The sequence below is a fragment of the Idiotropiscis lumnitzeri genome, chromosome 1, assembly GCF_059441095.1.
Source record: "Idiotropiscis lumnitzeri isolate Australia: NSW breed Sydney's pygmy pipehorse chromosome 1, RoL_Ilum_1.0, whole genome shotgun sequence".
NCBI classification, from domain to species: domain Eukaryota; kingdom Metazoa; phylum Chordata; class Actinopteri; order Syngnathiformes; family Syngnathidae; genus Idiotropiscis; species Idiotropiscis lumnitzeri.
In genome coordinates, this window is record NC_142391.1 from 8,577,976 (window position 1) to 8,592,091 (window position 14,116).

General features: G+C 40.4%; 1 protein-coding gene across 2 annotated transcripts in view; it reads left to right on the top strand.

Moving 5' to 3' along the window:
* The window catches only part of rcan3 (regulator of calcineurin 3), a 38,903-nt gene that overhangs the window by 9,785 nt on the left and 15,002 nt on the right, over positions 1-14,116 (top strand). The window contains exon 1 of one of the 2 annotated variants that reach the window (XM_088314758.1): positions 3,649-3,908. The exons of the other annotated variant lie outside the window; for it this stretch is intronic. Coding sequence (XP_088170884.1) covers positions 3,822-3,908 — 87 coding nt within the window. The 5' untranslated portion in view covers positions 3,649-3,821. Of the gene's footprint in view, positions 1-3,648; positions 3,909-14,116 lie in introns of those variants that run through there. 2 annotated transcript variants of the gene reach the window in all.

Below are 14,116 nucleotides of genomic sequence, written 5' to 3' on the forward strand. Positions count from 1 at the left end.
TTGAGAATCCACACGTTAAACAGCACCCAGTTTATATTTATTGTGCGCTAAGCCCATACACATTAACATTGTGCTTGCATTGCATGTGATGATCCACTACCCTGATTTTTTTTTTTCATCCGCAGAGCTCTTCTAGGGAATACAAATTATTTCTCATCAGCAGGTCTTTAGACTGCTTTATTCTCGCGCGCTAATTTGCTCAGGCACAAAAGCAATGTCTTGTACCCTGTCAATTTTTTGCATCAGGGACTTTTTTTCCATGAATGTCAAGATATTGAGGAGCTTTTTTGTTGTCTCTTCCTATCATACCGCTAACATACAGCTATTTTTTTCTTTCTTTTTGGATTTTCACCAAGAAACATGGTATAGCTGAATTTTCTCCACGAGAAGGCGGCTTGGTTGACTGACAGATCTGAAAGAGAATTGTGAATGAGCAGAGCTGGACTGGATTGAGGAGTGGGTGTGCCGGGTGGTGGGGGGTGCAAAAATGAGGCCACACAGAAGGAAAATTGCTTCATCATCCATTGCACTCCAGCCCACTTATGGGCAGTGACAAACGGGTCAGGGCGCGGCATTTTGATCACTCATGACATTTAGGTGTACTGTACTGTGTGTCCTCTTTTGTTTTTTTGTGTGGTCCTACAAAAAAAATCTACCTGGTTACAGTAATCACAACCTGACCCACTGCAATCTGTGAAATCAGCAAAACACAGACCATATAAAACCAGTGATTTTTTTTTGGGGGGGGGGATTTGTAACTTTTAAATTTGTTGAGAATATTTCATTAAAAAAGACACTTTAATAACACACGATACAACAAGCGCAACATGTTTAGAAAATACTGTCCGTATTGTATTGTTTGTGTTTTTTGTGTAAGTGACCAACAACTACTTCAGCCTGAGTGGGCTTAACAAGAAACCTATGAACACCGTCGTTCCACTTCTCAAAAGTCATAAATCTAAGTAAGTGGTTACATGTTAACACTTGTATCATCCCAAATTTGAGCATAGTTTTCCCATACCTCGGCAAGCTGAACCTTTCTGTTTGGTTCAAGCGTTGCCCTAGCCCAAGGTGTTAATTGCCTTCATCCGTGGAATACTACTCTTAGACAAACTGCTTTGTACCCTTTAGCACTTGACTATTTCAGCTTGGGAACATTGCTGTACCTTTATGGTACTGGGAAAGGGACAAATTGTTACCTTGGTGCAATCATTTTCCCACTTTAGTGAAGTGGACGTCTTGAGGGACAGAAATAAGCCGTGTTTTATCAGAGCTGTACATAAAATGAATTTCTATCATGGGTGACGTTATTCTGGGTCACTTGTTTGACTTCTATGCTGGTTCATTTCCAATTCTGTGACGGGTGAATGTGATTATGAGTTTTGGTTTGTCTGCCAGCAAGAAAGTGACGATAAATTAATCAGAGAACTTTAACCGCAGCAGTACAGTGCCCATAGACACATGACTTGGAATTAGCAAAATGACTACCGGAATACTAGTGCTGTACTGATGAGCGAAGTGAAGCAGTCTCAATGAACAGTATATCAGCATCTTTCTTTTTGTCTCATACTGCCCCCAGGTGGCCATGGTATGCACATCGGAATTAATGGAATAATTGAATAAGAAAGTGTAACAAAAGATGTCCATCCATCCATTATCTGAGCCGCTTCTCATCATGAGGGTCGCGGGGGTGCTGGAGCCGATTCCAGCGATCTTCGGGCAGTAGGCGGGGTACACCCTGCACTGATTGCCAGCCAATCGCAAGGTACACCAAGACTAACGTTATACAACATTTTCTTTTTCAGTGGGCAGGGCAGTCTTGACTGATATACACGGCATTTTGTTACGAGCGTGATCCGGGATCTAATTGAATTCATTCAATTCACGTCTCTACAATTTGGTGGGGGGAATCTGACCTGTAGTGATGCCACAAAAAGTGAACCGTGATATATCAACGGGCAACTTCATACAGAATGCTCTCGAATGACTGGAGACAAGTCTCGAGCATCAGCTGGGATGGGCTTCAGCTCACCCGCAACCCTAATGAGGACAACCACTATTGAAATTGGATAGATGGACAGGACTTATTTTTAATGAGCTCATTAATGAGCAATGTTAAGTTTAAAATGGTATGGATTAGTGTTTTTGTTTTTTTTTGTTTTTTTTCTTTTTGGTGCAAGTAAGTCACATTCATCCTCCCACAGTCCAGTGTGTTCCGTCTGCCCTACATGGACATGCACGGACATAAAAAAAGCCTCAGCACCTGCAGCTTTTATATTAATGGCTTATTGGGGACTTAGCCGCCTCACACGGCCCGGCAATTATTACGAAACGAGCGATAGGGATGATGAGAGTGACGGAAAGAAGACATGGTATGCTTGGTGATTATGCAACGGAGCGTCTGTGGGATTTTTGTAATGACTGGTGCTGAGCTGCAGCGGAAAGTGTCTCACCGCGTGTCCTTGTAATTAAGGAAAGCGGCGCCTCGTCGGCTGCTTTGTGAGTGACGGTGCTGCGACTCGCTTAATCCCCAGTCAACAACGCTGCTCGTCAAATTTTCATATTTAATGTTCCATTTATTGAGCTTATTACCTGCATGGCCACAACATGGCCTTGCATTTTTGAGCTAGTCAATCCTGAGCGCAAGCAGCTGACACTTATGTAACGTTGCTTCAATTGTGAGATACTATTCCGTTTCAGTACACTAGGTGGAGGAAATGCGCTTTGAAAAATGGGTGCAGTTTTTCTGCTCTATATTTTGGGAAACTGAACCCCACCCATCCCCCCTGGAAAAAAAGCATACTGTAATGAGGAAAAGGAGGAAATGTTGTGACATACAGAGTATTTGACCTTTGGCATTGTGCTGCCTCCTACAGGTCACATCTGGTACTACATATAATTATACAACTCATACGTTACATTAGCACTTAGCGCAGTGCTTCTCAATTATTCTCCGTTACGTCCCCCTAGCAAGAAGAAAACAATTCGCGCTACCACCCACTCTCCGCCACAACTATAAATAATAGCATTTTTTGTTGCAAAACCAACCTACACCGGAGAGTTAATCCTACCTGAGCATAATAGGCAATGAGAGCGCCACTGCCAACTACTGGAATGGATGTAAAATTATGGTATACTTTATTGTAGTGCTGAGGGGGGGAAAAAAAGTGTTGGAAGGATTTTTTTGCAAAACAACATTGAATTTCTGTATGTGTGAGCTTCAGACAATCCACGGTTCTTAAATACTCTCACATGTTGGCAATGAACTTTCAGCATTTTATTGAACAGGACAAATTTCACAATAGAAAGTTGTGCTTTTATGAAGTGCACTCAATATACTATATTTAATTTGTGATCAGTTCATCTTGTATTGCTCATTCCGTATTGCAAGAGGCTGGCTGCTTTTTGTGCGCAATGCAAAAGTTAACAAAGAAGGACATGTAGCGCAGAACCATGTCTTTTTTTTTCCTCATCAAGCCCCACTTCCAGTATTGTAAAGAAAAAAAAAAGCGGAGGAAACCGGACCGTGTCTTTTTTCCCCCCCCGCAGTGTTCCTCTGCTCGGCTCGCTTCACTAGTGGCGTAAACGTGAGCGTGCTGATGACGTCAACGTGGCACTGCGAGAGGGGGGAGGCGGGGCTGCGCGAGTTGTGGCTGTGCTGCAGCATCACTCAGCAGCTCTCCTCTAGTCCAGCGAGCACACATTCACACACTGTCAGCCTCGTGGACTTTTTAAGCTGACTGCAAGCTCGCGCGGAGCGCACGAGAGAGCGACTTTTCTTCTTTTTCTTTCTCTCACGCGATCCCACCCACGCGAGGGGAATGCCGTCGATAAACATGAAACTGGAGATGGTCACCATCATCGCCTGCGAGGTAGACGTCGAGGTGTTTACGTCACACAAAATGCAGGTACGAAACTGGCGGCTGTGCGCGCGGAATGCATGCAGACGTTGTGACGTTATTTTTATCAATGGGTGCAAGGGTACGCGCGGCGCGCGCGTTGCGCGAGCGACGAATGGTGCCGTTTAGTGCCTTGTAATGCGGTAACGAGGTGCTGATTAACGATGCACCAGTCGAGAGAATGCGCAACCTGTGCTCTTGGAAGGTGGCGGTGGGATGACTTGAGTGGGGGGGGGGCACATGCCTGCATGCATGGGGTGCATTGTCACTCAACCTTTAAACCTATCAGCATTGCAGGTGCACACTTAGAAATTCAGTAATCGACCACAATATTAGGTACACCTGCACTATCTATATGTAAAAGAATTCTGATCATTTTGCATTTCATTCTGCTTGTGGTTGTATAGTTTGCACAGCATTTCACTGAGAGGTTTTTCTAATCTTTTGTCCCTCTCGGGGAGTTAGGTAACCCAAATTTTAGAAACCGCTCTTGGTGTGATGCAGTGCAGCCCAACGTCATTGTGTACAATAACGTGAAAAATTAACATTTTTAAATGACTACATCTCTGATACTGTGGTTCAGAAGTCAGCATTATCTTTGTAGGTATTTAATTGGATCCCAGATAGGCAACACAGTTTACTTTCATAAAAAGAATACTTTTTTTGTGTGTGTTAAAAACATTCTGGTGGGCTTGCCCCACATCTCTGATGTTCTGAGTTCAAATCTAGGCTCCATCCATTTCTATTCTATTCTATTCTTCTTGGACGTGACATATTCTCCCGCTGTTATCCTCCTTTCACATTCCAAATACATGCATGTCACGTTCGTTGAAGAGGTATGGATGTGGTTGTGAATATTAATTTGTCTACGCGTGCCTCGTCTCTCGCCCAAAGTTAGCTGTGATAGATTCCGGCTCACCTGCTAACCTAATGAGGACAAGCGCTATAGAAAATGGATGGATGGATATTCTGTTGCTTGTCTGTCTTGTCATAGCCAGTTGGTGAGGGGACGATATTCTACCTTTTGCAGGTAGTGGTGTAAAGTTTGACACTGCCTTTAATTAACCACCGTGTTGTGTTGAAGGCAGTTGTCACTGTCTGGGAAGGTCTTTACATTTATTTACTTTTGTTATATCTGATGGCGTGAGGTCATGTGGTTAGGGCTGGGAAATTACGTAAAAAAATTATAAGAACAATTATTTTTAATCCCATTAAGATCATGATTAATATTTTTTTTTTATTGATTTCAAAACTTAGTATTTATTCAACAACCAAAATTCAACAACTCAACACTACCATTATAATTTTATGCCTCTCAAACCATGATCTCTTTTGTATTTATTTTTATCTTATTTTGTTCTATTTTTATTTTCACAAGGGTTGGGATTTAGAATTAGAATTACGTGGGACCTCCATGCTTTGTCATGTGGAAATGAGTGTGGGTGTGAGAATAAAAATTACTTAAATCCTTAAAAACGCAACGCTTGAAAGATCAACTAGAAAATTAATTTGTAATTCTTCAAGATACCACTCAAGTGTTTTTATTGGCCGGTGCCCGTTGATCCTCACCAGACAGAATGGACAAGCCCTGTCGTAGCTGAAGTGTCGTCCTCTTTTAAAACTTACTGTCGGGCAGCTCTTATCGGATAACCTATGCCATTGTGACCCGGAAAGAAAAGAAGGATGCGCACACAATTAAAAGAGCAGACGGAGAAGGGCTGACTTTCGAAGCGGCACAAAGAACATGTTTAATCCTGGTTTTCTGCTGCGCAAGAGAAGGAATGAGTGTAAGAGTAGATTAAATTCAGTCAGTCTCATCTTGTTTTTTTTTCTCTCTCTCTTTTCAATATTATCACTTAACAAGATGCCCCCCTATCTGATGTCCCTGATCTCACAAGATTAAAAATAACCAGACAGGCTTGCAAGTTTTGTGGCATTTAAATGTATAGTTTGCTTTTTCTGCTTCAATTAAGTTTTGTTTGTGAACTTTACAATCTTGCCTTGGCGACAACCAAAATATGTCAAAAGCAAAGATGTGAGATTGCTGTCTTCTCCTTTTGGCCGCAAGAACGTGAACAGGATGACGGCTTAATGCGAGCATTCATCAGCGGAACTGCGACAGTGTTTGTTTGGAACCATAGCCGAGTTTGATTGCTGACGGTGGAAACAAACGCAAGTTTGATTGCAACGAACTGAAGTATGCTGGTGTGAAAGTACCCTTTGTTGGAGGAAAAACATTATGCTCTTGGCGAACTCCCTGCTGGTTACATGAATAATGCGGCAAACAGAGAGGCTATAGTCAGAACAAGTAGGTCGGACCATCTCGGCAGAATGGACGTACTGGTGCGAGGCTTTCATTCCACTTATCTTTGTGGCCATGCTGGGCGAAAACAAAGGCCGCATCGTTGCCGTGAGGGTTAATGAGCTCGTTTTCCGGGTCTGACAGCAGGCATTGTCATATTTGGTTGTGACGAGGCCGTCATGACCTGTAAAGTCGACTGGCGTTAGCAATAACGCAGGACACAAGGTCGTAGTGCGAAGGGAGTCAATGTTCATTTTATTTGGGAAGTCTGGAGTTAATGTTCTGTGTTGATTAAACAAGATGTTACTTATTGGGTAGAACGGTTGTTTTAAATGATATACTAAAGATTACGCAAGCAAGTCTGCAGAGAGCATTCGTGAAAACATGAAACTATTCTGAGTTTGAAGGAAATCCGAGCATCGGGAGCGCAACTTTCATCACACTCAAGATTTAACCTTGTGATCCTGGCTTATTACGAGTGATCTGTTTTATGGCGAGTCATCAAATTTAGAAAAAAACTTTTTAGCGTCATCCATATCTTCTGTATGTTGTGGGGCCGGGTATTGTTTTGATGTTCATTCTTTAAATTTTATCTGGATTAGATTGAGGCTTCAACTAACGATTAATTTAAAAATCAATCAATCTGTGAATTTATTTTGTCGATTAAAAATAGTAGTACATTATTTCAAATGAGAGTGCAGAAAATGCACAAGCATAAATAAATTATGATTCAGTTACTAGTTTGGTCCGTTCATGTTCGAGGGAAAAGCAAATGTTTTATTTGGAATTGACTACAAAAATCGGATATTTACATCTGAGAAGCGGAACGTAAGATCATTTGTAGTCACTTGTCCAATTAAAAAAAAAGATGTTTAAACGATTAATTGATTATCGAAGATAATTATTAATTTAATAATCGATTAATTGTTGCACATTTAGATTTGATACTTAAATGTTCCGATATTGATTCAGAAAGAAGTGGAAATGCATAAATAACTACGTGTACATTTTGACAGTTTTGAGTTATTTAACCCTTCCATGTAAACTTGCGTCACGTCACATTTTTTTCTGAAAATTTAAATTTGTGCAAAACATATTTGTTCATTTGAAAGACTGAAAAAGTAAAGGGCATGTAAATTGTCTTCAAATGAGAAGTGATCGTTTCGTATTGGTCAGTCCAACTGCGACGTGAGATTCACTCTCCCTGACAACTTTGCTGCCTTGCTCTGCCTACATCCAATAACAAAAACTCAAATTCCTCAACAATTAGTGTCACCTGTTTGTCTAATCACAGAAACTTTTCTAGGATTTGTTTGCTTTTTTTTTTTTTGGAGGAAACTTTGAAATTGGCTAAATGAACCTGGGTGCCTTAAACCCAAATGAAATACTTGCTTTTCTGGGGTTGATTTATTGGTTATTATTTTTGGGTTCTACTCATGATAGGCATGCCTACCAATATTTTTTTATTCTTCACGGAAATTGGCTACAGGGGCGGAATTTCCAAAATGAATTTGCCAGCATATGCCTGCCAGATTTAGAGAGTTTTTGAGTTATAGTAATAACCGGAGGGGCTGAGTCATACCGTAAATAAAAAAATAAAAATAAAAAAACTGCCAGGAATCGACTCACCCCATTTTTATTTGTTTTTACATGTATTTTATTTCTTTATGAAAGCCCATTTTTAGAATCAGTTCTCAATTACCTGGGAAAATATTGGTTCCTGAATGAGTAAAATGGTTAAAAAAAAAAACTTTCAAGTGCCTCCAACTGGTGCAAAACGCTGCTGCTCAACTTTTAACTGGAGCTCTGAAGACGGCTCACGTTAACCCCAATCTTAACTTCTCTTCACTGGCTCCCAGTGTACTTTAGAGTTCGCTTTACAATACTTCTGTTCGTCTTTAAATCTTTAAATGGCCTCAACCCCAGCGTACCTCTCGGAGCTCCTCCACCCCTACGCACCTGCCCGCTGCCTCAGGTCCGTGGACCAAATGTTGCTGGAGGTCCCGAGGAACCCCCTCCGGGGGGGTCGTGCCTTTTCTGTTACCGGTCCTTCCCTATGGAATGACCTCGCATTAAATGTTAGGCAAGCCCCCTCTCTGCCCACTTTTAAAACTCGTTTGAATACTTTTTATTCTTTAGCTTTCAACTCAACATGAGATTGACGCTGCCGTGCTGTTCTTCTGGTATCGGTTGTTTGTGTGTTTTACCTTGTGTTCTAATGACCCGCTAATTTATATTGCACCATATGGAAAGCGCTTTGTTACAGCTCTAGCTGTTGTGAAATGCGCGATATAATTAAAGCTGTATTGTATTGTATAAATGTTCGTTGACAAAGATATAATGTCTAAATTTTGTTTTTTTTAAAAGCAAAACTAGCTTGAAGTCGTTTTTATGGCTGAGGCTGATGCAATGACATCATCACAAGCATTATCACTTTTGGTTAATGGAGTCCAAATCTACTGTATACTTTAGGCCAAATTCATGCCATCCAACAAAAATATTAATGAATTTATTAATATATTTATGCCACAAAAGCTCATAATTCATTATATCACTAGAATTTGATGTGAATTTTTTTTCATATACAATACTTACAGTAGTACTGTGAACTTTCCCCGTGGTAGGAAAAAGGTTTCCCATTTGTGCTTTATCGGAACGTCTGCCCTCGTCTTCCTCCTTTTCCATTTTGTTTAAGTCATTAAATCGCATGCCAAATGGTTGTTTCTCTTGTTAAGTGCTTTCATGCTGCCGCTCCGTCACTGAAATGTGTCTCTTTCAATTAAGCGAGATCCAACGCAACAATCGTGGCGACTTTATGACCTGTTGGCAATCAGTTGAGTAGTTTAAATCAAAATGATTACGACAGGGAATGCGTCGCAAGCTGTTACACGGGGGGAAAAAAAATACACACGCAGTCACAATAGCATACTTGTATAGATGAATGCTGTTAACTTTCCAGCACACTCTGTCACTTTCCACTTGTCCTAATCTCCCTTTGTATGTCGGCGCGTCAAATACATTGCGGCTTTGTCGGAGCCATAAACAATTTGATGACTAATGCGCTATTTGTGGTTCAGCAGGACTTCGGACATGTTTTTTTTTTTTTGCTCTCGTTGTCTCGCCGCCGTTTGTGATCCGCTCAAACAATTTGTCACTGCCTCTCATTTGTGATCATGTCAAAAACAAAAGCGTCAAGCTCGGCATCATCTCATTGTGATGCTGTGACCATTTAGCAAATGTTCCTAAGGTTTGAGAGGCATCTTTCGGGCATGAATGGAATGAAAAGGCTTTATTGGCGTCATGGAAGCACGTAGCGTAAAATTCGAGGCGCTGCAACTGATTAAACAGCGACTTAAAAATAGCAAAAAAACAGGCAATGAGACAACTTGTAGAACAATAAAAACCACAGGCACCAGAATGGAATGGAATAGAATTATTTATTTATTTTTAGAAAACAGCAGAAGGCGTACTAGTTTTCTCCCAAGAGATGTAGGCAGGGACGCCAACCCCCGCAAAATATTTGCAATTGAATGTTCGATGTGCCTTCACTAGTCGAAGCCTGATATTCTTATTCATACTGTGTTTGTGGAATGTTAATTGAGCAGCAAAATCCTCCCGTTTTTAGCCATCTCGGGAGCTTCCATTTTGTCACATCTGTCAACTGACAATGACATCACAGTTGCTCAGCTAACGACCAATCACGGCTCGCCCGTGTTCTGAAGGTGAGCCGTGATTGGTCGTTAGCTGAGCCCTGAGCAACTGTGATGTCATTTTCAGCTGACAGAAGTGGCAAAATGGCCGCCCTGAGATGGCTAAAAGCGGGTGGATTTTATTGCTTTATTCATATTCCACAAAGGCAATATGAATAAGAATGCCATGTTTAGACGAGCGGGCCTGCATAGAACTTTCTTGCTAAGACATTTTTTGGGTTGACATCTCCTTTAAGCAATATGCCAAGGAATTCCATATGCTACTATTTCCTGGTGTTAAGTGAGTGAGACTCAGTCACCTGTCTTCTGCAAAGTAAATAAAATACAGTGTATACAGTACACATCCATTGTTTTTTTACAACAATACGTAACCACATTTACAATTTCATATGCGGATGAAATTGGAAGCTTGTGTTAAAAAAAAAACAACAAAAAAAAAAAACGTACATGTGTGGCGCGCCGCTCGTCACATCCATTTCAGTGATTGAGAGTGAGACCCGTCTTTCAATATATGCACGCTTTGCTCTTTAGGGCGAGTGTCCACTAGACTATGTCAGTACAGGACACTGGCAGGCCTCTCAGTCGCCACTGATTAAAACGTGAATTTGGTCAAAATGTTAACATGATGCAGGAGCAGCAGGCGACCGCCGCCGTCAGGATGCACAGTGACCGCTCTTTGAGGCCCGGGATGGGACACACTGCAACCGGATCAAGTTCTGCACTTTCCGGAAACCAGAGCCTGTGTGGCAGGGTTGAACGATTCAAGGCCCGGAGAACTGCTGGTCTGCGGGGGCTCAGGTGTGCCTGCTCCCGCGGCCTGGACGGCTGGGCATGTTGAGCTGAGCGGCTCACGTTGGCTTGAAACCTTAGAGACGTGCCGTGGCTCAAGTGTCGGCTGAAGGTTAGGGCTTGCGCCCGTGAGCGTGACGTAAGACAAAGGACGATGTCCTGGGCGGTGGATCCGGTTACGCCGCCATCACAATGACAAAATGACCAAAGCGATGATGTTAGGAGAAAACGGGAGCATGCTAAAATGAATTTACAGTAAACCCCTGATATTCTTGGGGGATAGGGAACGAGCCATGCCGCGAATAGTAAAATAAACACCAGGAACTGACAACGCCACGCCTTTTTTATTTATTTATTCATTTTTAAATAATTGCCTATAATAGTTTTAACCATGAAACCAACCATTGTTTGTTTATTTATTTTATTTTATTTATTTTATTTATTTTATTTATTTTATTTATTTTATTTATTTTATTTATTTTATTTATTTTAATTATTTTAATTATTTTATTTATTTTATTTATTTTATTTATTTTATGTTATTTATTTGTTTATTCATTTTTAAATAATTGCCTATAATAGTTTTAACCATGAAACCAACCATTGTTTGTTTATTTCTTTTATTTATTTTATTTGATTTATTTTATTTATTTTATCTATTTTATTTATTTTATTTATTTTATTTATTTTATTTATTTATTTATTTATTCATTTTTAAATAATTGCCTATAATAGTTTTAACCATAAAAACAACCTATCACAAACCCTAAACAGTGTACAGTTTCATACTGATCTTAAAATGTTACCCTTGAAATTAAATGGTTTACGGATGATATATTTTAAAAGTATTGCGCATGTATCAATGATTATCCATAATTTCCACTGCTAACCCAGGCTAACCCTAACGGTAACTATAATTTGTGAACGTCTTTTGGAGCGTCCCACTTACTGTAGGTGGTTCCACTGTAATAGAAAACCACTTAGCATTGAAGTCCAACAAATAAAAATACAAAAAAAACTTGAAAAATTATTTGTTTTTTGGCTACTGGGGAAAAATATGAATGCGTTTCTGTGAATCACACTGATAAGCACAATAAATAATGACATGAGAATGATATAAGCATTGTGAAATGTAAATCGTTGTCACACATAAGCAATCTAGATCAGATTTGGATGAAACTTGGTTTGAAATGACAACTTGCCCAAGCTAGTTGGATAAGAAATGTTTGCCCAGTGTAAAAATATTTTGTGTGTAAACAACGCATGAAAAACAATCAAACCCCAACCTGATGAAAACACAACATTTTTTTGGCAGCGATAATAAAACAGATCGCCAAGGGATGCAATTGGAGCCCAATTTTACTGTCATGGAAAAATGGAACATGCTGTTTATCTGAGAGAATCACTCTAAAGATTGTTTTCAGCGCATAATAACTCAATTTGTACCCTGACATGCTGCCTTCTTGCCAAATTGCATCTTCACTCCAGTAATCTTTGATCACCAACATCAGATATCAAGCATTTGGCTACACTTACTTGAACATCTCCGGGGGAAAATTCATCCATCAATCTATTTTGTGTACCGCTTATCCTCGATCGGAGGGTTCTTCAATCCTGTGCTCAGAGGGCCACAGTCCTGCTTGTTTTCCATCTCTCGCTGCTGCAACACACCAGATTCAAATGATCAGATCATCGCCATCATTTCCTTTATCCTCTGCGAAGAATGACTAATATTAGTGCCGTACTAAGAAGCTGAGACGTCTGTGTACAGTACTTTAATCCGTGTGTCTTATACTGCCCCCAAGTGGGCAGGATGAGCATAGCAGGAGGACCAACACAATTGCCAACCAATTGTTGCAAAATGTGAATTTTTCTTTTATTGTTTGAATTATGCCATTACTTTTTTATTTTTATGGAGGACAAAATTAGAGAGCTGATGAGACAACCAAAGACAAATGGGGGCTTATCTTCCAGCAGTTCTACTCCACTCTTTTCTTTACCACTAAATACTTGCTTATACAATATAATTGTAATTTGTTCAAAACATTCTATAATGCATTTTTTATGTATTTCACATCAATCATGAAGTTGCAAGAAAAGTTAATTTATTAATTCTAATATATATATTTTAAACAAAAAAGTACAGCTAGGAATACCGTTAAAGTACCTTATTAATAAGTCGCATTGTTAAGAGTAGTAGTAATGTTGTTACTCGTTGCATCTCTGCCACTGTGACTGCACAATTCTGTGACCATTCCGTTAGTTGAGTGATAAGAAAAATGTGGGTGGGGCTGTGCGGCCCAATCGGCACTGACCTGGAGACGCTCTTACCTCGATACCACAAAAAATACCTGCCTCACAGGCAGAATATGCGAGTTTGTGTGGTTTCCACCAGTATTGGGGAAAAAAAAACATGCAATAGTTTTAATGAAGATAAGTCCAGGTAACTTGAACTTTGTCTCCCTAATAATGACGAATGCGACAGAAAATGGATGGATTGATATGAATCAAATAGATGGGCAGTCATGGGATCACCGAATTTTGAGCTCATACATTTAAACCGTTTCACTGATTCAAAAGTTGACAGGTGCAAAGAGAAAAAAACAACAGGACAGCCAGCACGTTGGCTCTGTTTGAATGTGGCTCAAAACGTAAAGCCTGCCGGTCAAGTACGGTCGCTAAAACTGTGACCCCGACGAGCCATCCGTCAGCAGATTGCCCTCTGGGTAACAGCCAGTTCTTTCCCTGGCAGTAATGGAAAGCTTTTCATCACAGGGGCATCAACGCACGACTCACAACACGGGCGCACTTCTGACATTCAATCACCTGAGGAGTCGGAACGGTTTTATTGGGGTGCGTCCACGAAGGTTTGATAGCTGACGGCACCATAATAAAATGTGCTGGCTGAAACAAACGGGATTAAGGCGAGGGTGAACTACAATACAGTTCATTTAGTGCCTGTCAACATGGAGAATTTAATTCTGCAGGAGACAGTGACCTCACAGACTGAAGCGAATGGATCAGTCAAGTGGTGGAAATAGGTAGAACGCAGGATTGCAGTTTGAGTGTCCTTTTAACTGCCAAAATATTATTTGTCATTTAATTTATTATAATTTTATTATTCATCAAACAATTGGCAAGTTGACTTTATTGATAACTTGTGCATAGTTGTCATGCAAGTTTTCTTTTCCTATTTGTGAATCCTTTGTACGTGGAACAATAGGAAAGGAATTATATTGTTTGTTGCTCCGGGGACGTGTTTGAGAGTTGCACTGTTCATGCTCATGCGCTCTGTACGTGACAAGGCAAAGTGCCGTTGGACATTATTGACAAGCTGAATTTTGTTTGTCGGCTGAATAAGAAGTTTCTGAAGTGACTTTTCTGCCAACATTTGAAGCTCATTTCCCTCAGGATTA